The 26656-nt window shown below is 40.6% G+C and overlaps 1 protein-coding gene across 3 annotated transcripts in view; it reads left to right on the top strand.

Moving 5' to 3' along the window:
* The window catches only part of gish (casein kinase I gish), a 645075-nt gene that overhangs the window by 150327 nt on the left and 468092 nt on the right, over positions 1-26656 (top strand). For all 3 annotated transcript variants that reach the window (XM_067137660.2, XM_068225467.1, XM_067137661.2), the window contains exon 2: positions 25236-25276. In XM_067137660.2, the coding sequence (XP_066993761.1) occupies positions 25236-25276 (41 nt within the window). The remainder of the gene's footprint in view (positions 1-25235; positions 25277-26656) is intronic.

The raw sequence follows: 26656 nt of genomic DNA, 5'->3' as shown, positions 1-26656 counted from the left end.
TGAAGTGTGGGTACCGTCTAAACGGCCTAGTAAGTTATTCTGAAAGTCAGCATATCAGTTGCTATGGAATGGACATATTTCGAGTCATCGCCCGCATTCTGCTCAGGCGGCTATGACTATATAATCTACCGGTAATCCCTAACGCGTTAGAGAAGAGATCCTCAGTGGTACTGTGTATGAGTGGGGTAACATCTTGCTTCACAGTATTTTCACACTCAGAATGTTTTAAGCAAGAATCGGACCTATGGGAGTAACTGGAGTCCGACTTCAATTTAACAGGCGAGGGATTCCTTGGAAACAACGTGGCGAACGAAATGGAATTCGGTAGTTAATAAAGGCGTTATTGCCCGAATAATTAAATTTGTATTGCTTTCTTTGGTTTTAATGCTTGATACTATTATCCAGGGTCGGAAATGAAATATATATATATATCATATATATGTGTGTGTATCTATAACATCTGCTAAACCACGGGAGCGATTACCAAACTCGATACACTTATGACTTAATATCAGGAGACAAACCCCGTCGGGTGAGACACCCGTAGCACCCTTAGGGATGGGGGTTAGAGCGGATAAAATATGAAAATCGAAAATGGTGTCGAATCCATTGTTTCCTGGGTCGCTGAGATGAATAGTAACATTCCTGATTTTAAAAGTCCAAGTTCCACACGCTTCATCATAGGGGGTGAAAAAGGGTGGAAAAGAAAATGTCCAAAATGACCGAGATAATATTGATTGCTGGCAGGACCTAGTGTTCACAGTGCCCTATGTCTTCTGGTATAGGCTGGAGCAATTTTGATACTTTAATAGATCTGCCTCTATCTTATCCTTGGCTTTGACAATATGAAAGTGACTGAGGTATGAGCGATGCTAGTAATGCCAATTCCTTATGCAGCCAGTCCCTGCTATGAATGGTGTAAAAATGTTGCTCATAGGGTCGGTTGATGCATTTCAGTAGGCTTGGCAGACTGATATGTAATAGCAACTCTGGCTCGGTGAGGAAAGAAACGGGAAACTACCTCACTCGTCATTTCCCTAGTACGCCTCTTCAGTGATGCCTAGGCCATCTATGACAGCTGATGGCAGAGCTGTTGAGAATCCCACCAGCGTTAGCGCTGACGGACTGAACATACATACATACATACATACATACATACATACATACATACATACATACATACATACATACATACATACATACATAACTTGGCACATATTTGACTTACTATCTGAAAAAAAAAATACTATGGAGGTGCGACATCGCTAGCACCCTTATGGGTGGGGATTGGGAGGGAATGGCATGTAAGAATAATCGATAACGGCAATATTCGTTTCGAACCCATATAGTTTTCGGGGTCGTTGGGATGAACAGTGACATTCCGGATGTGTAAGTCCAAGTACAATCGCATCGGCATGAAATATGAGAAGTGATGAGACAGAAAACGCCGAAGATTATCAAGATTATGGATACATGTATGCATGTTCCAGCATAGCTTTCAACCACACTTGGTTGACGTGTGACTTACTATCTGAAGAAAAAAAAAAACCACCACGTGTGGATATGAGAGATTCTCATTCCTGCTAGGGGTGGGGAATCGGAGGGGATGCAATGTAGAAATAATGGAAAATAACGGATATTAATGTCGAATACACTGTGTGTCGCTGTCGTAAAATTTAAGTCCACGTCCAGTCTCCATTGGGATAGCGGGTTGAGATGGGGTGAAAAGTAAATAGTCTAAACTGACCGAGATTAGTGTTGAATCCACATTTTTGGGGTCGCAAGGCTGATCGGTGACAGTCTTAGTGACAGTTAGAATAGTACACAATATGTATAGAGCAACGGGTAAATACATACAGTTACCACTTTTTTAAAAGGGTCACGTACATCCCAGTCAGTTCGGGCTTTCACAGCTACAAAGTTTTACTCGAAAATGAAATAATCGAAAATTTAAATCGAATACACATAAATAACTCTTAAACTACATACGCTTAATTGATCCTAAAATATTATTCAGAGTCTCAATAAGGAATTCTACAAAAATTCAACTCACACATAATTAACAGGTAATGCAATTCAAAAACTATCCGGGTAACGCCGGTTACTACAGCTAGTAATATTTAAAAAATATCACACTTAGCTTGAACGTACCATGGTGTACCGCTAGGCACTAATTGGAGCAAAACGTACGAAACCTTCGATTTATTTGGAGCGATACAATGTTTGCACATACTACATTATTACACCCCTTTTTATAAAAGTGAGACTCACTTCATATAATTTAACAACGTAACGAACAGTAGATAAAAACTTGTTGCAAAGCAGTTTATACAAACCACTTTCGCGTGTGGTAGGTCACAATACAATATACACACAGTCCCACACCACATTAGGCGCATTGCGTTCGTGGCTGATGTTTTGCAGTACATATTGGCGCATCGTCTTCTTTTGAAATCTGGCACTTTCACGATCAGGTGATTCATTCCATCAAAACGACGCTCACTTGCAGCTGATCCATGAGTTGTGATTTTTCCAGGTCCTTTGGGGGGGGGGGGTGAGTTTTTGTTTTAGGCGGAAATGCAACTAGGCAACCACCTTCTGTATAACACTAATCAGAGAGAAAAAAAATGGAAGGGATCCGACACTTCGAAAAAATGAAGCTATGGGCCAAAGGAAGACAAGGGCCACGAAGGGTGTGAAAATGAGACTCCCTAGGCCTCCATACAGTCAGGGACGGAAAAGAACAAGAGTTGACCAAGGGAGGTTGGATAGGATAGATGAAAGTGAGGAACCTGGCACAAGTAAGTAGAAGCTATGCCAGACTCAATTAGGGGAACTGTGACCCCTAACCCACGCTCCCAAATACACTTGCACGATTTCTCTTTTGAAACTTACATGAGATGGTAAAGTAACGAGTTACGAACAGCCACATCCATAAGCCAGGAGAACAGTACCCAGTACCATTTTGTATTACGGATGTGCACCATGTATCGATTTACATTCTGGTTCATTTGATCAGTACCACCGTTATACTTGTTGTATTTTATAATCAGGGAAGGACGAGTAATTTCGATGTATTTTCTAGATTTTTGCGGAAAATCCCTTCACGTTGGCGACTGTGTTAACTCCATGTACATTTGAAGCTGCGCTCACAACGGAATTATCATACCACTTCCACAGTAATAAACCATCCTCTTTACTGATAGCGGATCGGATATAGCCGTTTTCTCAATTTCTTTCTTTGGTGGGAGTGGGTTTTTTTTCTCTTTCGGCATGTGACTCTTAGAGTTCTAGTTCGTACATAGCCCGGTTCTCGGAGAAATATAAATGCACTAAAATTTTTAAGGAGGTTATCAAAGTAGAAATGGAATGGAAGCGGTTTCATTTGTCCAGGAAGGTCCCATATCATTTGTATGCAGGGGGCTGTAGGTTTGCCAAAACACTTTTCTGCATAAACATTTTGAGTGAATGATTTCCCTTGATATATGTCGATGTTGACCAGATATCCATCTGGAGTATTTAGGGACCAAACCTTATAATAGAAGCGAATCTGTTATCCTCGAATGAATTGTTTTGGACCATGCCTTGCGAAGTATCTCGCCATACTTTCGTCATACGACAGGCTTCTGTCTGGTATGAAGTAACTGGATTTTTTAAAGACGTTTATGAGGGGCCGTTTCCATAATTTGTCTTTAATGTTGAATTAATTATTCTTTGCGAAATGGATGAATCGCAAAATTTGCTCAAACATGTTCCTTCCACTTCCTTCCACGTGTTCCTCCTTATAGTATTGCATACTAATTTATTTCTTGTATCATCACTGCGTTCCGAGTAGATACTTTTAGACGGCATTTAATTATATAAACCTAAAATGTGAATAGCCATGAAAGCATTGATTTTATCGTTTGTTATTCTGTAGGGCATACCTGCGTGCCTCCTCAGTCAAGAACTGAAGAAACTCTTCGTCGAAGAAAAGCTCGAATGCTTCAGTCGGGCAAGAGAGTTTTGGTGTTTGGGAATTTGTCCAACATCTCTTGGAATTGTTTCAAAATCACCCCCGATCCAGCATGCTCTCTGAGTTCTCGGTGTATCTTTCATTAGGAAGTGTTTCTGCTGGTGGAGGCAATGATTGCGAGGTGGTAGGTTCAGCTTGGAACAGGTCTGGCTGTGCTCTCAAGGGGTGAGGCAACAATTCTTTTCTGCCGGCAGTTCTTATCTCAGTATCAGCAAAAACTTGGCTTGCAGAAATATTATCAGGGTCCCCACCTTTTCATCATCCGCAGAATCCTCATCCGTCAGAATGTTTGTATCAGGCGGAGCAATAAATACAGGTTTACCCAAAAGGCAATAGGGGAAGGTTGGGAGGTATCGGACGGCGGCTGGTATCGGACAGTTCACAGATGTCTTCGTTATCAGCATGTGGCAGAACCTGTTTAGCTACTCACAGGTCCGCCTGCATGTTTGAAGGGTGGGTACATCCTGTTCAGTCGAAAGGCAGGGTCGTTTATGAGTGGTGGTGTATTTTTGTCCTTTGTGTGATTTTCGGCCGGCACGGATTTATTTTTACCAAGAAGTAGCAGCAAGAAGGATAAGTTGCATTGAACTTTAAGTACATTAGCAGAAGCAGTATTCCTTACTCTGTAATATCGTGGGTTTAGAATCAGTTTCTTTTCGAACGTTCTCGTTCAGTTTCAGTTGTTTCTTAAGGGAGTCATTCGGGCGGTATCGGACACGAAACTGGCGTGCAGTATCGGACAGATAGGTTGCAGGTCCGTCCGGGTTACAGATAGTACTATCCTTTGTTTTAGGTAAGTATGGGGAAGATACGAGGATAATGGGAAGAAAGCAATATAATATTAGCCGTGAATAGTGTCAGGGACAATAGAATGAGCATTAGAGAGGCCAGTCAATGTTCCTCTGTTCCACAAAAGCACGTTAACTGATAGAATTAAAGCTCTTGAAGCTGGTAAAGAGATTCCAATAAAAGCGTGTACGGCGAACAGTGAGACTTTTCAGAGAACATTCTCAGATGAAGAAGAGAATGACCTGTACATGCATATCAAGGCTCCGACAGTCAGCTCATGCCACTCATCAAAACATAATTTTTAAAACTTGTGTATCAATTTGCTGAGGAATTGAGAGCTGAACATAGGTTTAATAAAACTAAAATGATGGAAAGACCCTTTTTATGATTTTATGAAGAGGCATTAAGACCTCCGTTTGAGGACGGCTGAGTCTATCAGCTTGCGGCGAGCAGTAGGCTTCAACAAGGAGCAAGTGGACATATTTTTGATAAATTAAATGATCTTGTAACTAAATATTTGTTTAGTCCATCAAGAATCTTCAACGCTAATATGTGATATTTACAAAATGGCTAAACGTTAATTTGTTTTATTTTGAATGTGAAAAAAATAAATTTTTGTTAAAAAAAGATTGACCGTCCGATACCACCTTCCATTTTTTAAACCTACGAAGGTGTAATGACCTCCTTAATTTGTTAATATTGTCCGTGTTTTTAATTGTGATTAAATGTATTCTAGTGAGTACGTTGATACAAGAATATAGATGCTTATAAAATGCATTACATGATTTTTTTCTATTCCATAAACAAATTATGGCAGAAAAGTTAAACTGTCCGATACCTCCCGACTTTCCCCTACTTCACTGAACATTGAAGGTAGAGAGATAATACTTGACACACATGATTGGCATGACATGGGGTTTTATTGACACCAAAATAAAGTACACAAAATAACCAACAGATGTCGCTTCATACGATACACAAGCAGTAATTAGCATAACATTCGAGGTTTATTAAAGGCGATGTTCTTTATAACTCATGCCCAACATGTCAACAAAACCTATAGTCGAGGGACAACGTTGTGAACAGCACTGTACAGCATATCCGTAGGTATGGTGAGGTATTGCCGTCGCATGTTATCTTTTAGCATTCCTAATGAGGTCGGACGATCGCGGTAGACTTGGGACTTAAGGTATGACATGTATGTCAAGCATGTATGGCCATTTGTACCTGACTTGTTGCTGTCCAGCGCCATCTGTTGTCATTTTGTGTACTTTATTTTTGGTGTCAATAAAACCCCATGCCACGCCAATCATGTATCAGTTATTACCCCCCTACCTCCAGTATTCCGTGAAGTATTGCCTCGTCAAGTGTTAACCGACTTTCGGGTAACCCTGTATATCTTCTACTTCATTATCGTCTTGAAACAAAATGTCAGAGGCATCTTGAAAGGTGAAACCTGGCTGCAGAATTGTAGCGAGGTCTCTACAATTAAAATGAAACTGTTACTGAAAACAATACTACATAATAATGACGTAAGCAGCTTTCTGACTGAAATATATTAAATATAATGAAAAATATGCTCATTAGTGCCAAGCGGTACATATATGTAAATCCACATTTCAACCACTAATTTCCTCGTCACTAAGAACGGTTAGTCAAACATTAAGAAAAACAGATTACAATTTTATTGCTCTATTTTAAACATTATGAACTCGCGCGCTGGCGTAGCATACCACGTGACCGTAAAGTCACGATCACGTGCTCTTGTTTGTAAACAAAGCCACGTGCTTTTTTGACAGCTGTCATCTTGACGAACCCTAACCTCACTTTTAAGGACAATAGAGCATCGCTAACCTCACTGCTGCCATCTTGACGGGGTTAAACCCCACTGTTGCCACCTTAGGCACGTAGTAGCGGGCAATTTGAAAAAATCCACGTAATCTTAACTCGATACAATATTCCTCTGTAAGCCACGACATGCAGTCAACGCACGCTGCTGTGTTATTAGTAATTTAACGCTTATTTCCGATCGCTGCATGCAAATATTTACTTTGAATGTTCTGTGTGTGTGTGTGTGTGTGTGTGTGTGTGTGTGTGTGTGTGTGTGTGTGTGTGTGTGTGTGTGTGTGTGTGAAATGCATATGTTCTTTTCCCTTTCAATATTTTGTGTAGGCTGGATATTTTTGGTTCTGAACACAAAGTTTTAACTCATGATCATTAGCACGGAAACCTTTTCGTTTTTAGGACGATGCAGTTATCAGTTTTCCGCGTATTTGTAGTAAGAATAATACAAATGTTAAGCAGTTTAGGTTGTAACTACTCATAGTAAAAGGACTATAACAAAACCATAAGTCTGGTAGATCTATGCAGTTTTTTATTGAAGAATAACCGCAGATATGCACAACACGAATAGATTACATTACTGTAAGATACATTGTAAACAGTTATTGATTATGGACAATAGAAGTTACACATCGTTGCGAGTATAAAGTTAGAAGAGATAAAACATTTACCAATAGAGATTAATTTGCTACATCTAACAAAGTAGAAGCGTTCTTGCAGATAACAATCGATGAGGGTGTTGCTGCTGTCAAAGTGTACCAACTTCAGCTAACTCCTTCTGGGACGAAGAAGTCGCGGTAAGGTAGAGTAGAAGGAGCCCTTTAGCCCAATAGCCCTAAGAGTCCTTTCATCCTTTTGCCCTTCTGATAAGACGTGACCCCTGGGTTCCATTCCCTATCATGTGTGTAGCACGATTTTTTTTTCTGTTCAGCATTTTACAATCATCTCGCATAGTAGCCCTCTCCTGCACAAGCTACATGCTTGTAACCCATGCCAATAGATTGAAATAATGTTTCCGAACTGAAATTTCAAGTTACATGTTTATCCGATAATTTGTTCGACTGCTAGGGGGCATAAATGTAAGCAGTGTATTTCTTATAGCACTAAGCGTTCTGTTTAATTTCACTTTCCGTGTTTGCGATAAGAAAACGGGGTTTGAATCTATATTTTTTCTATTGTAACTAAATCAGAGTTCGAAATCTATACAGATGTTTTTTCTGTAGCATGTGTTGGAATCCCGCAAAATTTATCTCCTTAAGACAAATGTATCCCCCCTGCAAAGTAGTAAAATCATTTTATCTGCAGTGATTAAGAAGTAGTATGTCGGATGGAGATATACAACATTTGCAATTCTATGTGTGCACCGCTCATTGCATAAGAGTGCGATTGTATCTACAGAGAGATTAATCTTATAATGTTTTGCGTTTTAATTTTTTCTGTTCTGAACACTGATAGCCAACATGTTTCGTCTTGTTCTACAATCAATTCTAGTGTGTGCTAATTGTAACTTGTCTTGATAAATCAATGTTCCAGGATGTATTACAATTTCGGAAGCATGCTACCTCTTCGCAGAAAGCTGTTAAGAAGCATAGCAACCTTGTTAGCAGCAAAACGAAACCTGTTGTAGTACATTGTAAATGAATATTTTATTGCATTCAAAATGTTCTACGTATTGCATTCCTTTGCCTCCTTACAGCTACTCATTCTGTCTTTTAAGGCTTGAGAAAACGAATGAGGCCAAACATGTATAACTATGATGACGTAATCGCTGCAAGTTAATAGCACGTGCTCACTCTAGCCTTCGCGATGCATGTTTAAACTTGTTCGATAGAGATTTAAAGCTATGCCTTGATAAGGGTATCTTGCATAATAACACTCACCTCATTTCTCGAATTTCAGGCTGATCAAACTAATTGGTTATAATTTACAAGTTGTGAGCCCCCGAGGCGACCCTCTAGTTAAGGTCTATACGAATAGAGTATAGCGATCATCATGCATAGTAGCCCTTGTCTCATTTCTCCCTATGCCTTTGCAAGAACAGATCAAGTCTTAAAAAGTTGCTCCAGACACAACATAACAGGCTAAAACAGACCAAATGCCGAAGGACCTAAGTAGGAACCGAACCGTTGATCTCATCATTAGACTACTTTTTTCTTATGCTATCATGTTCCTGACCGAGCGTACGTAGGTATTGGGCAGAAAAATTTTGTCCGTTTGGCTCTACGACGTACCGTTTTCGAGATGTTTAACATTTTGCATTTAAGCCCCAAATTTAATTAATCGAGCCGTTGTTTCTAGCACGGCATGTTATGATCTATGCCATAGCAAGAACAGATCAAGTTACAGAAAATTGCTCCAAGACACAACATAACAGGCTAAAACAGACCAGATGCCAAAGGGCCTAAGTAGGAACCGAACCGTTGATCTCTTCATTAGACTACTTTTGTCTTATGCTATCATATTCCTGACGGAGTGTACCCCGGTTTCAGGCAGAAAAATTTTGTCCGTTTTGCTCTACGACGCACCGTTTTCGAGATCTTTACATTTTTAATTTAAGTCCAGAATTTAATGAATCGAACCGTTGTTTCTAGCACGGCACGTTAGCCTCTATGCTAGCTTTCTTCATAAGATCAGCAGCCATCTTGCGCAAGCGCCCTTAAGCCGTCTCATAAGGAACTGTGTATAGCAGTCATCTTGTGCGATTGGCGTCGGGAAGGGCTCTCTTATGCTAATCTCCATTGCCCTGCTACTCAAAATAACGTCTCGAGAATACCCATGGCCCTACTACTCAAGATGGCGTCGGGCAGGGCATCCGGCCGTAAAACTGAGGTTAGGCTCCTCCATGACGTCAGGCTTGCTCCCTTTCGCGTAAAAAGTAAGGTTAAGCCCCTACAAGATGGCGGATGTGAGGGCAGGCATGCAGTCTTAGCCAGCATAGCAGTGACCTTGCCGGAGGTCAATGCGGTGGAGGCCTCTGCCGAGGGCCAGCGGTGGCGATGGCGCTAGAACCCGTGACTTATACTACTCACGATAATCCTGATACATAACTGGACTTGGAATTACCCGGTTTTGGAATGGCAACTACTCTTGTTAACATTCTTTCGGGAAGCGTTCTAATCGACGCCTGTTAAAAATCAAAATCCAGACGTCCTGATCAATCCTATGTATCTGTTTCACAATGATACATTTTGACTGGACGAACGCCGCAATTACACCTGTCTATAAGAAAGGGAACAGAAAGGATTGCAACAATTGTATGCATGCTCAGTCCTCAGCCCGAAGACTGGTTGGATTCTCAATCGCTCCACCATTAGCTGTCATAGATTGCCTAGGCATCACTATAGAGGCGCACTAGGGAAATTAGTGAGGTAGTTTCCCGTTGCTTTCCTCACCGAGCCAGACGTTGCTATTGCATATATCTACCAAGCCCACTGAAACGCATACACCAACCGACACTATGTGCAACATTCTCACACCATTCGTAGCAGGGACTGGCTGCATAGGGAAAGGCATTACTAGCATCGCTCATACCTGAGTCACTTTCATATTGTCAGAGCCAAGGATAAGACTGAGACAGATCATTGAAAGTAACAAAATTGCTCAATGATATTTTGGAAGGGAGGGTTTCATCATTGGTTGAGAGTAAGTTGGATGAAAACCATTGTGGCTTCAGACCACAGAGGCGCTGTCAGGATTAGATTTTCAATATGCACTGGGTAACTGAAAAGTGCTCCTAGAGGAATAGACAGTTAGGTTTTTGTTCCGTAGGCCTAGAGAAGGCATATGGCAGAGTACCGAGGTAAAAAGATATACGTCATCCTGGGTTACTATGGGATTAAGTATGTCCGGCTCCATGACTAAATGGTTAGCGTGCTGGCCTCTGGCCACAGGGGTCCCAGATTCGATTCCAGACAGGGTCGGGAATTTTAACCATCAGTGGTTAATTTCGCTGACACGGGGGCTGGGTGTGTGTGTGTTGTCTTCATCATTTCATCCTCACCACGACGCGCAGGTCGCCTACGGGCATCAAATCAAAAGACCTGCACCTAGTGAGCCGAACATGTCTTCGGACACTCCCGGCACTAAAAGCCATACGCCATTTCATTTCATTGGATTAAGGGAGGATTATTAAAAGCAATCAAAGGAGTTCATGTTGACAATTGGGCTGCAATGAGAATTGATGATAGAATGAGTTTTTGGTTCAAGGTAATTACAGGGATTAGACTTGGCTGTAATATTCTACGTTTGTTGTTCATAGTTTACATGGATCATCTACTGAAAGGTGTGAAGTGGCAGGGAGGGATTCAGTTCGGTGGAAATGTAGAAAACAATCTGGCCTGTGCCGGTGACTTTTTTAAATGGCAGATTGTGCTGAAAGCCTGGAGCCTAATATCTTGGAACATGAAAATGGGTGCAATCAGTTGGATATGAAGATTAGTCTTTCCAAGACTAAAGTGATACCAGTTGGAAAGAAGTCTACGAGAAGTGAATGTTAGGTTGGGAATATAAAATTACGAGTCGTAGAAAATTCCAAATATTTGGGATATGTACTTCCCTTGGATGGTTGTATAGTCAGCGATGTTGAATCAAGGTGCAGCAAAGCTAATGCAGTGATTCGTAGTTGCGATGAACGGTATTCTATTAGAAGGAAGTCAGCACCTGGACGAAATTAACTTTACGCCGGTCTGTTTTTAGACCAACTTCGCTTTACGGGAGTGAAAAGTGGGTGGAATCAGTATATCTTGTTCATAAGCTAGAAGTAACAGACGTTTGTATATGCACCCGTTTTGACTGCGACCTCGTGGTCAAAGTTTTAATGCCTCCACCAAACGACCACCGACCCCTGCCTTACTTATGTATCTCGACGCCCAGACGCTCACCACAAGTAATCTTGTAGTAATGTTGAATTAGTAGTTACTTTCATGCAAATATTCATTAATGTTGCGCGATTGTATTCTTACTCCATACTGGGTGAATCGAATAAAGGAATGAAAATTAACTCTGCTGTAAGAGAAAAAGCTCATTGGATTTAGGGCATGGTATTCTTCAACCAATGGTCCAGATCCCCCGTGAAGTTTAAACTGGATATGATTAAACATGTTTTGATACCTTAACGGTTTACCCATCGTTGAACCGAGATTTCTTCTTTCCTTCCTCAGTTCTTGGGATCCCCAACAGTTATAATGTAGATTAGATAATCATACGGTGTTTCAGGGCATCTGTAATCGAGGTCAAACAGTTTTACTGGTAAATACCATGCGTGCTTTGAGATTGTGAATTGACGCTGTCGTTCGGCCAGTATTGGTTCTTTTCATAACTGTGCTTTGGAACTTATCCACGCACACTGCAATATGCAGCTGGTAATTATAACGTGTATGAGGTTATATTCAGACTACCATAATAAATGACCCAATGCGGCTTTCTACAGTAATTGCATATTTATGGATTCGTCACTTACCTGCATTACGGCTGTCATCCAGGTGGCAGATTCCCTACCAGTCGTTTATCTAGTATTTCGTAAAATATTTCAAAGCACGTGAAAGCTTATTAACCATTTCCCTTTACCGAGCGAATTAACCTTGCGGTTAGGGTTGCGTAGCTGTGCACTTGCACTCGGGATATGGGTTCGAATCCCACTGCCGGCAGCCCTGAATATCTTTTTTCTGTAGTTTCCCATTTTCACACCCGGCAAATGTTGGGGCCGTACATGAATTAAGGCCACGGACGCTACTTTCCCAGTCCTAGCCCTTTCCTATCTTTGCGTCGCCGAAGACCTTCGATGTGCTAGCTCGATATTAAACCAGTAGAGAAGAAAAGCATTTCTCTTGATAAATTATTCCAACCCCTAATTCCTCTTCCTATTTAATATGGTGTCGGTGTTGGAACTCCTACGAAAACAGCTTATACCTTATATTATTATTTGTCACAAGTCTGTGCGGAGTTATCCTCCAATTGTAATTATTACAACAGACATTCTTTATGAATGAAAATGAATAAACGAATTATTACTGTTCATACATGAATGAATTAAAACTTTTTCCCCAATCACGGATAACCACCAACTTCGAAGAGAGCATTTATTATTGAATGAATGAATGAATGAATGAATGAATGCTCTTAGCCTTACAGCTACTGAACACCAGCAGCTGAAAAGAACATTCCATTACGAATGAATGGGCTGAACTCGTGCATGCATGGAAAAAACTCCCAGTCACGGATAACCATCAACTGGGGAGAGAGAGTATTCATCATTGATGGAATGAATGAATGAATGAATGAATGAATGAATGAATGTATGTTCTCAGCCTGCAGCTACGGAACTCCAGCAGCTTAGGGAGGAACATTCCATCTATAGAAACCTAAACAAATTCACATGCAGTGTAACAATAACGACAGTGACAATACAACAGTTATATTAATATAGCAATTGAGGCTTTCAGGGTCGACGGTACAAATCGTGTCAGTGTTTTCCGGGCTTGCAGGCCGTGGTCCAGGGGCATGTTATGGTCCCGATGTTTCCATAGTTTATGTTCATAAATTCCACCATATCAAACCTCGTGTTTATTTACGTTCACACTTACCCTATTGAATTCTGATAGGGTAGCCAGCCCTGCTCATACATTCGGACACTAGCTACTGTTTTTGTGTATCCCAAAGTGTATAATAATTTTTTTAATCAGCGATACATCAACCCTTACGAGTTCCTTCCCCCAATAATTTCTTTACTATACTTTTACTCTCCCTGAATATTGTCTCTTTGATGTTGATATGCCGCCTGCGGAAGTAGGCCAACCTCTTCTTTTCAGTTAACCCATTTCAAAATTATTGTAATTATTATCAACTTGATTACTTTTCTTCACATATTATTCTCATTTCACAATTTGGTGTACATTTTGTTAACCCCATTATAATTTTACAGAACTTAATCACTACCTGATTCAGCATCTCGCTCCCTTTCCTACCCCCCCCCCTCCCCCAATTGTTCGGTTCCATATAACACTCGACTTTTCACTGCAGTATGTAGAACATGTTTAAAAAATCATATATTGTTTACATTTATTTTCAAGAATTTTAGTTACTGATCATTCTGCAAAACCTGTCCATTTTGCTTAGAAAACATAACTTTTAACTCGTATTGCTTCCACTTATTTGTGTCAGGCTCCTGTCTTTAATCTCTGACCGACCTCTCTAGGTGAACTCTTGTTCCCTTCCAAACCCAGCGGTATTAGGTTTTCGAGGCTTAGGGAGCCTTCTTATGTTCACGCCCCTCGTGGCTCTTCCCTTGCTGCCGGGCTGAGTGGCTCGAACGGTTGAGGCGGTGGCCTTCTGACCTCAGCTTGGCAGGTTCGATCCTGGTTCAGTCTGGTAGTATTTGAAGGTGCTCAGATACGTCAGCCTCGTGTCGGTAGATTTACTGGCACGTAAAAAGAACTCCTACCGGACAAAATTCCGGCACCTCGGCGTCTCCGAAAACCGAAAAAGTACAAAGGGCGCTAGGAAAGTTTTGCAATGCGCAAAAACGGTTGGCTGGACACCCCTGTTATGGTGAGGGATGAAAAGAGGGGTGAAAACCGGTCTAGAAGACAGCAAGGCGCGACCTTTACGCCAGTTGTTACCAAGCAGTGGGATTGAAAGCAAGTTAAAATGTCAGTGTTTTCTAAAGGTGAATATCGCGCAATTATTCGCTACAATTTTGCTCGTGGATTAACTGTTGACCAGTGCCAGGAGGAAATTACTCCTGTGCTGGGGAAAGACTGTCCACATCGGGCAACAATTTTCCGCTGGTACAAGAGTTCCAGAGGGGAAATTTTGGAGTTGAAGACGATCCTCGTTCTGGGTGACCGTCTGAATCAGTGACTGAGGAAAACATTGAAGCTGTGAGGAAATGTTGCAGCAAGAGAGGCGGTTGACATATCGGCAGGTAGAAGAGACCCGCGGCATCCCTGCACCAGCTATTCATTCAATTCTGCACGGCCATCTCCATGTTAGAAAGGTTTGTTCCCTTTCGGTGCTCCACTCACTTTCAGAGGAACAAAGGGCACATCGAGTGAAATGGTGCCGAAAAATGCTTAAAAAAATGCTTAAAAAAAAAGTTTGAAAATGGGACTTACGTGTTATGGCTTTTAAATTCCGTTAATAGAAATCAGATGCTTACGTTCAATGATATGTAGTCGTAGAATATATTTATTAGAATATATTTATTGATCATATACAGTGTTCCAATTACAGATGATGTAACACAATTCCTATAACGATCATCTATGATGAACTGCCTGTTTAAGTTCTGTTAGTATACAATCGTACTTATCAGAAAGAGGCATCTGGGCCAACACAAGCCAACCGTCCTAGTAACAATTCTCAATTTTTTAAAAACAAATATATCCTATGTAATGTAAAACAATTTTAATTGTCCCGGTTGTTTACCCTGTATACTCAGAAGTGTGGAATCATATTCCAGCTTTAAATGTGTCCAAATACGTGGGACGCCATTCAGATTTCTAATGAGCTCTCTTCAGTGCCAAATACCCGTACTTCTGCATCTCTTAATAATGTACCTAACCCAAGAAAGACGCTACTCGTACGGCTTAAAAATATCAATTATCAATCAATTCCGACAAAAGACTAGCGTTACAAAAATGTTGCAAAGTTTGGACTGGGGAGACTTGAGAGAAAGGAGACGAGCTGCTCGATTAAGTGGTATGTTCCGAGCTGTCAGTGGAGAAATGGCGTGGGAGGACATCAGTAGACGAATTAAGTTTGAGTGGTGTCTTTAAAAGTATAAAAGATCACAATATGAAGATAAAGTTGGAATTCAAGGGGACAAATTGGGGCAAATATTCGTTTATAGGAAGGGGAGTTAGGGATTGGAATAACTTACCAAGGGAGATGTTCAATCAATTTCCAGTTTCTTTGCAATCATTTAAGAAAAGACTAGGAAAACAACAGATAGGGAATCTGCCACCTGGGCGACTGCCCTAAATGCAGGTCAGTAGTGATTGATTGATTGATTGATTGATTGATTGATTGATTGATTGATTGATTGATTGATTGATTGATTGATTGATTGATTGATTGATATAAGAGCATTGTCATTTACATGCTCAGAATATGTCCATAGATCGAAACTTCTCGCACTATGATTATTTTCGCCATACTCGCACCACGATTATATCCTTCTTGCATACCCTGGAGAGATGGTAGTTGGAGAAATTTGCTCTGGGCACTTTCTTCCATTCTGTTCTAGTGTTCGCTACAGAATATATGATTCGAAACAGTGTATCATTTCATTCAAGTTTCCGAGTGAATCGAGCGAGCTCACGACAAACCATTCAGCTGACTCACAACAGACAGTGCTGAGTGGCGCAATTACGGGTCAGTGAGACAACACACACGCACGCACACGCTTCATTCAATTATCGGAACACGGGCCGTTGGCGGGAGACGAACTTCCGCTGCAGCGCGTCATACAGAGTCATAGCACACTGAAAGTCGTACGCTATAACGGACTCCCGCTGTCAGCTCATTTGAATATAATGCCCACTCTCATTCACTGTTCTCTTCTTACAAGGTTAAAAAGGTAGTCTAAACATAATTCCAAAAATAGTTAGGTTGTTACGTTATTCATTCATTCAACTTCGCTAATCGGCCAACTAAGAACCACGATAAGTCTCACTTTACATACTGGCATTTGTTCATTTTTCGCTTGATCCACATCGTCTTCATTAGCTCACTGTGTTTAGCACGACGTTCTTCTGTCCATTTAGCGCCAGTTGCCGTTTTTCATCCCGGAAAGTCCCAAAAGTCTTGATGGCTGCTCTGAAAAGATTTCGGCCTTGTGCAATTTCTGCTTGTACGCCAAGTTCTTCAAGATCTTTCTTGACATTAACGTTCCATGGCATTGCCGTTTTTGGTTTTGAGTCAAATATACTGAAGATACGTTTCGTCCATCGAGAGTCGATCATCCGTCATATATGACCGTAGAAGCGAACTCTGCCTTTACGCATTGTGTCCGTGATCTTCTCTATCTTAGAGTATACTTCTTGCCTGGATTATCTAATGTAGATGCCATTTTTGTAGTTTGGACCAAGTATGGTGTGTAGGATCTTTCTTTCTTTCCTCTCTAAATCAGCAAGCAAACATTTTTCGGACAGGATAAGGCACTCGGATGCATACAGCGATACTGGTTTGATAACAGTGTTGTTGTGACGAATTTTTGTGTTAAGGGAAAAGCATTTTTTGTTATATATGCCGCGGGTGGTTTGGAAAGTGACTTCCATTTTCTTGATTCTTGCTGCTATGGCCCCTTTTTAAGTCCATTTTGCTGAATCCATTCCCGAAAGTATTTAAATTTACTAACACGGTTTATCGTTCCATATTTGGTGTTCAGTTGTGCCATATCATCTTTGATATTTGACATTACTTCTGTCTTTTGAAAAGAAATTTGTTTACCTGTTTGTTCTGCTACTTCCTTCAACACATTGATCTGTTCTGTTGCACTTTCGTAATTTTCTGTCATAAGGGCTATATCATCAGCGAACGCTAAGTAATCTATTTCCACTCCATTTTCTTTGTCCCAATCCTTACGGGTTTGTAAAGGTTTCTTTCTTTTAACGTCTTTCGCCACTCCTTCTCAAGTACGCATTTGAACAAAAGAGGTGAAGCCCATCTCCCTGTCGAACGCCTGTCTTGATCTCAAAGGGTTCAGAGATACATCCTTGGAATTTTACTTTGGATTTGGTATTAGTTAGTGTTGCCCTTATTATCGCCAGCAGTTTCTCGTCGACTCCCATTTCTGCAAGGATGTTAAGCAACACATCACGGTCGATGTCGTATGCTTTTCTAAAGTCTACAAATGTAGATACATAGGTTCGACCTCTCAGCATATGGTATCTTATTATGGTTTTTAGGTTAAGTATTTGTTCTGCACTTGATCGGCCTTTCCGAAAACCTACTTGGTATTCCCCGAGTTTCTGTACAACTTGCTGTTCTAGTCAAGGATGGATAGTGACAGGATCTTGTAGGCTAGTGACAGAAGAGAAATTCCACGGTAATTGTTCACATCTCTTATATTTCCTTTCTTGTATAAAGGATGGATCAAGGCTAGCTTCCAGTTCTCTGGTTCTTGTTCTTTTTCCCATATATCTACAATGGTTTGGTGTAGGATGTCAGTTGTTTCTTCCGGGGCATATTTCCACAGTTCCGCAGTCGTGGAGTCTTCACCAGGAGCCTTGTTGTTTTTCAGTCCGTTTATGTGGCGTTTGATTTCATCGCGATTTGGTGGGGAAGGTGGCAGGTTTTGGCTCACTGGTTTGTTTGTTTTGATGGGGTTGGCTGGTTTTTCACAGTTTAGGAGGTCGTTAAAATACTTAGCTAAGATTACGCAGTTTTCTTCATTTGATGTTGCAAGCAAAGGGAAGGTGCCTTGTATCCTTGTACCTTCTTTTTAAAATTTCTGAAGTATTCACGGGTTTCACCTCTATGAAAGTCTTGCTCAATCTTGACCAGTAGTTCCTATTTATACTCGCGTTTCTTACTGTGTATTATTTTTGCTGTTTGTGCTTGTTGTGTTTTGTACATCTTCCAATCTTCTTCTTTTTTCGAGGTGTAATACTTTTTCCAGGCATTCAGACGATCCCCTAAGTTCTTTTCGCAATTATCGTTCCACCGCGAGTGCTTCTTCCTCTTCTTGATTTCGGCCACTCCTTTGCAGCTTGTATCATCTGCTTTCTCGTGCTGTTGAAGTCTTTTTTCCACCGGTTGGACAAGCTTTTTGAATTCATTCTCTCTTTCTCTGAGCTTTTTTGTGTCAAAGCGAATTATGGTAGGTTCGTTCTTGTTTTTGTTGAGTCCGGTGGTATTTGAAGCTGCTCAAATACGACAGCCTCGTGTCAGTAGATTTACCGGCACGTAAAAGAACTCCTGCGGGACTAAATTCCGGCACCTCGGCGTCTCCGAAGACCGTAAAAGTAGTTAGTGGGACGTCAAGCAAATGACATTATTAGTTTTTGTTGAGAGGGATTGGCCGAAACTTGATTACTGACACGTAGTGATCTGAGTCTATGTTTATTCCCTTTTTTTACTGTAACGTTCATGATTTCCGGACTGTATCTTCGAGATATAGCAACAGGGTCTATTTGGAATTATCCTATTGTTTTGTTTGGGCATCTCCACATCATCTGTTTTCTTGGTAAGTGACGAAAGTGTTGACATCAGTTGGAGGTTGTGGTTATCACATAGTTCAACGAGGCGTTCTCCATTCTTGTTGGTTCTTTTGTGTGCCGGGTAGAGCCCAACAACTTTCCTGTGTGTCCGATCACGTCCTACCTGTGCATTAAAATCGCCCATTAGGATCTTGACGTGGTGTTTCGGGATTTTCGCTAATCTGGCATCCAGGACGTTCCAGAATCTATCTGTGCCTTCCAGGTCTTTTTTGTTTTGTTCATTAGTTGAAGCATGTGCATTGACTAGCGTATATGTTTTATTTGCACAACGCAGGGATAGTAGGCATAACCTATCATTAACAGCTCCAAAATTTGAGACTGACCTAAGGATTTTGGTGTTGACAGCAAAAGCTGTACCTAAGATAGGGGTGTTTTTCATTACTCTCTTATGAGATCTGCTCTTGAAGAACCGATACCCTTCAGACTCAAATGTATCTTCGTCACTGAAGCGAGTTTCTTGCAGAGCCATTGCTGCGATTTTATTTTCGTGGAGGCCATTGGTCAGCTGTTTCATCTTACCAGTTTGTATTAGACTGTTTATGTTGAACGTTGCCAAAAAAGTCTTAGATATGGGTTTCAGCTTTCGTGACTGTTCAAGAGTTCCAAGACTCGCAGACTCCCCCCAGAATCCGAGCGAGATCCATGCGTCGCTTGTCGGCGACGGTGTATTTCTTTGAGAAGTTGCTACCTGGGGTATTAACTTCGTGTCTCTGTTTTACCATCATGCTTGAGAAGCTTTAGCTTAGCTTGGAGCAAATTGCTCATTCAGAATACAACCAAGGTTGTTAGCCCTGGAGGGCCTCAAGATGTTCTCCGGCTACGGGCAGGCATTTCCTCCTTACCCGAATAGTTATGGTTTTCTCTCCAATATTCGGGTGGCTGATTGCAGTGGTTTCCCACTGGGCGATGGGTTCGCCATACCCCTACTCCAATGTTAGGTTGTAATATTTATTAGTTTAATGAATCAGGATTATAACTTAGTTGACAATCGACATTCCATTACTCACCTCTCTAGCCTACCCTATGACTGTGAGTCATGCTCATGACCACACGAAATTGTCTGTTTTATAATGGGAAGACCCGATCGGAATCATTGCCCAAGACTTAATTAATCGAATCATGAGATCACCGTTGTACGTGGATAGTAAGTGAGCTGACTGACGCAGTGGGGAGCGTGCAAGTGACTACTAACGCTAAAGGTGGCGAAACAGTGAGGAGCAAGCAGTCCTTGCTGATTTAACTAACGCACGACTGTGGTGTTGATTCACGGAAAGATTTGTTATTTTTCTGATAATAGTATATTGTAACACGTAATTTACATATAGAGGCAATGTGGAACGTCCTCGTCTTGCCAAACGCACTGTTGTGTTGTAAACTGTTACAATTCAGAACGTTAAAGTTTTTCGCGTTCACTCTTCCTGTAAATAAATCCGAAGTTTTTCCTGCGAAAAATAATGAGAGTTATGCCTGCATTTTGAAACTTCTTCCGTTTTGATTCTAGTTAGTGATTTTTGCCGGGCTAAATGGCTCAGACAGTTGAGTCGCTGGCCTTGTGAACCCAACTTGACAGGTTCTATCCTAACTCAGTCCGGTGGTATTTGAAGGTGCTGAAACACGTCAGTCCCTTATCGGTAGATTTACCAGCGCGTAAAAGACACATTACTTTGCCATGTATGCCCCAATCAGATAGAGTAAGCCCATGTTCCGCAGCAATAAGTGCACATGTATGTGTTTGAGGAAATCTAGCGGTCCGTAAAGTGATGTTTCCAAGTGAAAATCTTTCTTGACAAAATTACATGTGACTGCCATATACGCCTCTGTTGAGAAGAATGTCTACATATCGATGGTCAGCTTACACATTCCGCTTCTGTTATCTTCGCTTTTACCGCACAGACTTCTGATTGATATTTGTCTGTAACCATGTGCCGCAATCGCTTCCTAGATGGAAGACTATATTTCGAATGCAGGGTATGTACAAATCTTCGAAATTGCCTATCCTCGACGATTGCTAAGGGCTGGAAATCGTCAGTGATCATCTTCACTAAAGCAACATCAGTCGTTTTGCTTTGTACCTGGTCATTTAAAACATGCATATTAGGTATTACAGTAAAATATTTAGAACGTAAATATATTCGCATGACATGTACCACAAGGGTCATGTGCACTATACAATACCTGGATTGGCACCACTATGATGCCAACTTTCACTCCTGCATTTTCCCTGCTCATCAGACATCGGTGCTGTACCTGGTTGTTTTGTCTTCAATTGCTCTAACTTCGTGCTTGTAGTTTTATTGTAACTTAACTCAACCTTGTACACATTACGTACCACTTTATTCGATACATTTTCGACCCGTTCGAAATGATCCCACACTACCGACCTCTTCCGAGGTGACATCGTGTCGGCCTCATTCACTGACTGTCGGAACTGAATGAATGCGTATAGCACAATGCATACCCATACGCAGCGGTGTGAACACTGCACACGACATCAGATGAGACCGTGCACTATTGTCATATCAACTTGGGACAATTATAACATTGTACAATATTCAGTAGTAAGCGCAGGGCAATGTGCTGTAATATATTTCATGTCAGTGTCAGGTTGGGAAAGTATGTAATACCTACATTGACTTGTTAAATTATGTCCTAATCTTCACTGAATATCTCAAGATACCAAAGGCTTAACATAACCTAATGGGCGATATAAGGAAAGAGTCCAACTCAATTTTGAAGAAGAATAATAAAAGGAGGAGGATTGTAATTGTTTGACAAACATATGAAACGGTTGGCATTTCGAAACAAGTATGTTACGGTGTTACACTCGCATGTTTCACGTTATGTTCACTATTTACTTAACTCTTGTGATAGTACTTGATAATGGAGTATTTTTTTTTTTTTCTGACTGCTCAGCAACAGGTCCTATATTGCAATTGTGGATCGTGACGTCAACGTGGAGAGTAGGGTCCTTCGCACGAGTTACTCGGAGAAGCTCGGTACCACCAGGCTCGATTCTCGCAAGTCCAAGCTTCACTCGCGCACATCACTAGTATTTCGTTCCGTGGACAAGCCTTGATTCTTGAATAAGAGCAATTCTTTTCTACTCCGGTATGATCATTTTATATTCATCTGCAATGCGTATGAAGAATCATTAAGAGCACTACACAAGCCTCTTTTATTTACAAAATCTTTCGAAGTCTGTTTAAATCAAAATATTTTCGTAACCACCCAACCAACGGTAACTAGTATAAGTACACTTATGGCACGAGAACAAGTTGAGATATCACTTCCATTTGGTCTCTTCTTCCATGGCTTACACTGTCCTAGTTCAAAGACGTTCGAACTTGGTTCGCGAGGACCAATATCTTCATGTTTAAGCATACATATTCGTTGTGGTGTTACTCATGTTCTTGATAAAACCATTAGGTTAGCCTTTTTGTTATGTTTACATCGTACAAGCGTACCTAGGTTTTGACGACAATGTGACAAAAACTTTTTTTATAAACCTCCGAACTTAAGTAGGTGTTCGGCGACGATGCGATAGGAAAATGCTAGGACTGGCAAGGCAATGGCTGTGAATGTTATTGGTGGCGAAATGGGAATCTATCTACAGAGCAGCCGACGGTAGGGTTCGAACCCACTATCTCCCGACTGTAAGCCTACATCAGAGTGTTCAGCTGGGCGCCCGTTGAGGGTAGCCCAGTGCGGCGGGGCTGGTCTGACGTGCGGGCAGCTTACGTAGCAATCATACGCCACCGTGAAGCGAGAGAGTGAACACACTTTGCAGGAAAGCGAGGGAGCATTGACGTTCGATTGTGATTACGAAGTTCTCCACTACTCAGCGAAGTGCTGATTGGAATACATTGGAATAAAACTCTATAATCGCAACAACAACAACAAAAAACATGAGCTTTTAGGATATTCCGGTTTGATTTATACTGCGCTCGATATAAACAATCAGTTTCATTTTCTTACATTTATTTATACATTCAAAGAAAACTAACACTTTTTGATTTTTGTATTACAATCTACAACAGTACAGGGTTTAAGCGTACAAGCTACGATTTAGAATTCCTTGGATGGGAATGAAAGTATTTTCATTTTAAAATTAAAAATCGTGTTATTCCTAAGCAAAAAGTAATATAATTACATAATGCAACAATGATTTTGCACAATGTTTTAGTGTTTATGACTTTCCCTGTACACTGAATTTCTGAAAATATTATTTAAAATTTAACAGGCGTCTGGTGATAATATCTAGCCCCTACATGGCGGGAGGGAGTTTCATCACGACTGAGGATATAGATATTTTCTGTCCAAGATTGAAGTACTACTACTAGTATAACAACAACATGAATGTGTCTACCAGATAGATTTACAGGATGCCTTCAAATAAATAACCCTATTTATTTCATTCCCGCTAAGCGTGATTGGATTGTCCGTGAGTTTATCAGATAAATTTAAACCCAAACCACCACAAGCCACAGCTTATCCACCTTAACTCCGTATTATACTAGAACTGTTTCTAAAGCACCTCTTAAAATGTAATAATGAAAATTATAATTCATTACGTACATTATGAACATTTGAGGGTGTAGGCCTAACTCTTTATAGCATCCGGTCAAAATAAATAAACTGCAATGAACATAAATGACTTATTTCTTACAACGAAAACTGAAAATTAAATTCCGCCCTCTTTCTTTCATTATTATCTGCATCTATTTCAAACTCGGGTATCGCAGCAGTGATCAAGAGTGACTGGGAGAACTTCTCCCAGCCTTCACAGTCTGTGACATAGCCACACCGTCACTGTGTATGAATAGCATCCCTTTCCACCCTGAGCCACAAGATCGTGCGAGTTGGGTTTTTATTTTATGAAAAGAAAACTAGCCCGTTTCCCTGCGTCACTCCGAGCTGCAATGATCGTGCGGGTTCCGCGCTTCGTATTGCAAATGTTTTTATTTCGATAGTTACTTGTGTCTAGGGAATGACGGAGGTGCAGCCATAATCGGTTGTACTCGGAACTGCTCGGGTAATCTCGGCATTTAGCCCGTCCCACCAAGCATTTCCGCGAGGTACAGCCAGCAGCACTCACAATGGCCAGTAGCATGAATGCAAACAGCTGTTACTTTTTAGAATTAGGTATCGATAATCAGTTTAATAGCCACAGAATCTCTTATGATAGTGTAATTTATATAAGTATATTTCAGTTATTCCTATGTTGGTCTCGTCATTCTCTAGACACAAGTGAGAGAGTACATTCTATTTCACTTGACAGTTTACCTCGTGGGTCACTTGGAAATTTGAAAAGCGCTGTTGTTATTAACTTCAATATGAAATTATACTATATAAGTACATAATATACAGTAGATCAAATAGAGTGAATGTGATAGTATGACACTTATCTAAATACAATTCTGGGCCCCTGGCTGCACCTCCGTCATTCCCTAGACACAATTTCGATAGTTGGGCACAAGGAGGCAGCATATGTGTTTAAACTTTTGTAAACAAAACATACCACGCGGCTCCAAGTTAAATCGTCCCTTTTTATTTTATTTTACATATTGATTTTGTTGTGAATCTTTTTTAAACATCCTAAAATCATCATAGAACTTTTTGAACCTAGCGGTTATAATAAACTGTCAATCTGTAATTAGCACGATGTTGCGGGTTAGGTTTTAATTTAGGTAATGGTGTGCTTCTAACCTCAAAAGTGATCATTAGTATTCTGGGAAGATTTTTTAAAATTAAGCATTAGTATACTTATTTGAATACAAAATGCATGTATTTGTATACATTTTTTGGATATCAGATGAAGAAATAGCGAGGTTAACCTATGCATCTGATTGTGAGGACTTACTCAGTGATGATGATGAGTACCTGAACCTATATCCTCAGACGTAGGCAATGATTCTGATTATTCTCATCACGGTGGCGATATTGATGAAGAGGAAGAACACACAGGAGATAATGATTCTACTGATAATCATTCTCTAATCATTTACCTACACCTCAATCACTGAGTCCCCAACCGGCATCGAACCGAAGACTACTTTTCAAAGAATATTCTGTTTATATAAATCCTATATTGATGTTTCATAATACATTTTACTTCATATATTTGATTCACTGTAAATAAAATCATCCACTTACAGAATTTCATATTCTCAACATGTGTCACTCAGCAAAGAAATGTGCTCAAATAAACCCTAACTAGCACGATAGTGCGGGTGGTTTTCCACGAGAACGCAAATTTTTGCTAATAATTTTCGCTAATAATTATAAGCTTCAGTTATTGTATATTTGGAGTATTATTTCGATTTTGGGGACCCTTGCAGTATTACTGATATTATTTTCTTCTCTTTCAGGGAAAAACTTGTACAACAACGAGCATGTTGCCATTAAAATGGTGAGTATTGGAATTCTCATATTACTTGCAGTATTCTTCAAAATGTTCCAAAATACTCTTGATGGTTAATTTAGCCGAATAATCATGCATAATACATTGTATTCTTCAAATATGTTATTATTCGCTGTCATTAATTTTAATTACCGGCTGAAAAAGTATTCGTCATCTCCGCTATATCACATTAATCCATATTTGATATGCAAACGACAACTAGTTGACTGCCAATGTTTCCGGTTCACGGTATACAGTGTTATTGTCTGTAGTTGATAATAATGACATGCTATCATAGCCCACTCCACTTGGAGGTCAAACAAGTATTCGTCTGGCACGCCAGGGAGCAAGAAAACGAGCTCATTCGACGATTCACCCTCCTTTAGCTTGTGTACATGTGCTGGTCAGTGTGCTTTGTGCCGTGAAATTGCGAGCATCAGAACAGAAAGCATGAGACGGAAACAGGACACGACAGAGGAAGAACGACGAATTGCAATACGATGCTTCAAAAACGACAAAACATTCAACGAAATAGCCGAAGTAATAAATAGGCACATTACGACAGTTATACAGGTATAATCCAACAAAAACATACAAAAACAAACTACGAACAGTCATGAGTCATGACTCAGAATGAAAAGCGTTAGATAGTGTGAAAAGTGAAAAAATATCCTAAATTGAGTGCAACAAAGATCTGTAGAGGTGGAACACGAAATGGGAAAACATGTCAATCCACAGACAATAAGAAACATTCTTCATGAGGTTGAATACAACAACAGAATAGCCCGCAGAAAACCATACGTAACCGAGATGAATAGACACAAGAGACTGAATATGCCACACATAAATGATTACGAATTCTGGAAAAAGGTAATGAAAGTCTATTTAATATATCTGCATCCAAGGGAAGAGTAAGGATATGGCAGGAGAATCGTGAACTGGAAACGCAAATTCTCTCAGCTACTGTTAAACATGTTGGAGGATCTGTGCTCGTGTGGGGGTGTAAGAGTGCGAATGGGGTAGGCGAACTGTGTTTTATTGAAGGCAACGTGGACCACTGAATTTATATCAACATACTTAAGTCACATCTTCCACAGGGTGGAACAATGTGGGTCTTACGGATGGCTACATCTTCACACAAGGCAATCACCCCAAACACATTGCTCTGAACACAAAGCTCTGTTTGCTACACAACACACCACGATGGATGGAAACATCTCCGCAATCACCAGACGTCAATCCGATTGAGCATGTATGGCGCATCTACGAAAATACAATATCTCAAACAAGAATGCTCGTTAGTAGCTATTAATGGGGGGGTGGAAGAAAATGATGAGAGAAACTACAGAAAATCTTGAGATCCATGCCAAGAAGGTTGCGTGAGATAAT

This window comes from Anabrus simplex, chromosome 1 (genome assembly GCF_040414725.1).
Source record: "Anabrus simplex isolate iqAnaSimp1 chromosome 1, ASM4041472v1, whole genome shotgun sequence".
Classification (NCBI taxonomy): Eukaryota; Metazoa; Arthropoda; class Insecta; order Orthoptera; family Tettigoniidae; genus Anabrus; species Anabrus simplex.
Note: the sequence above shows the minus strand (reverse complement) of the source record. Positions and strands in the feature narration are given on the sequence as shown.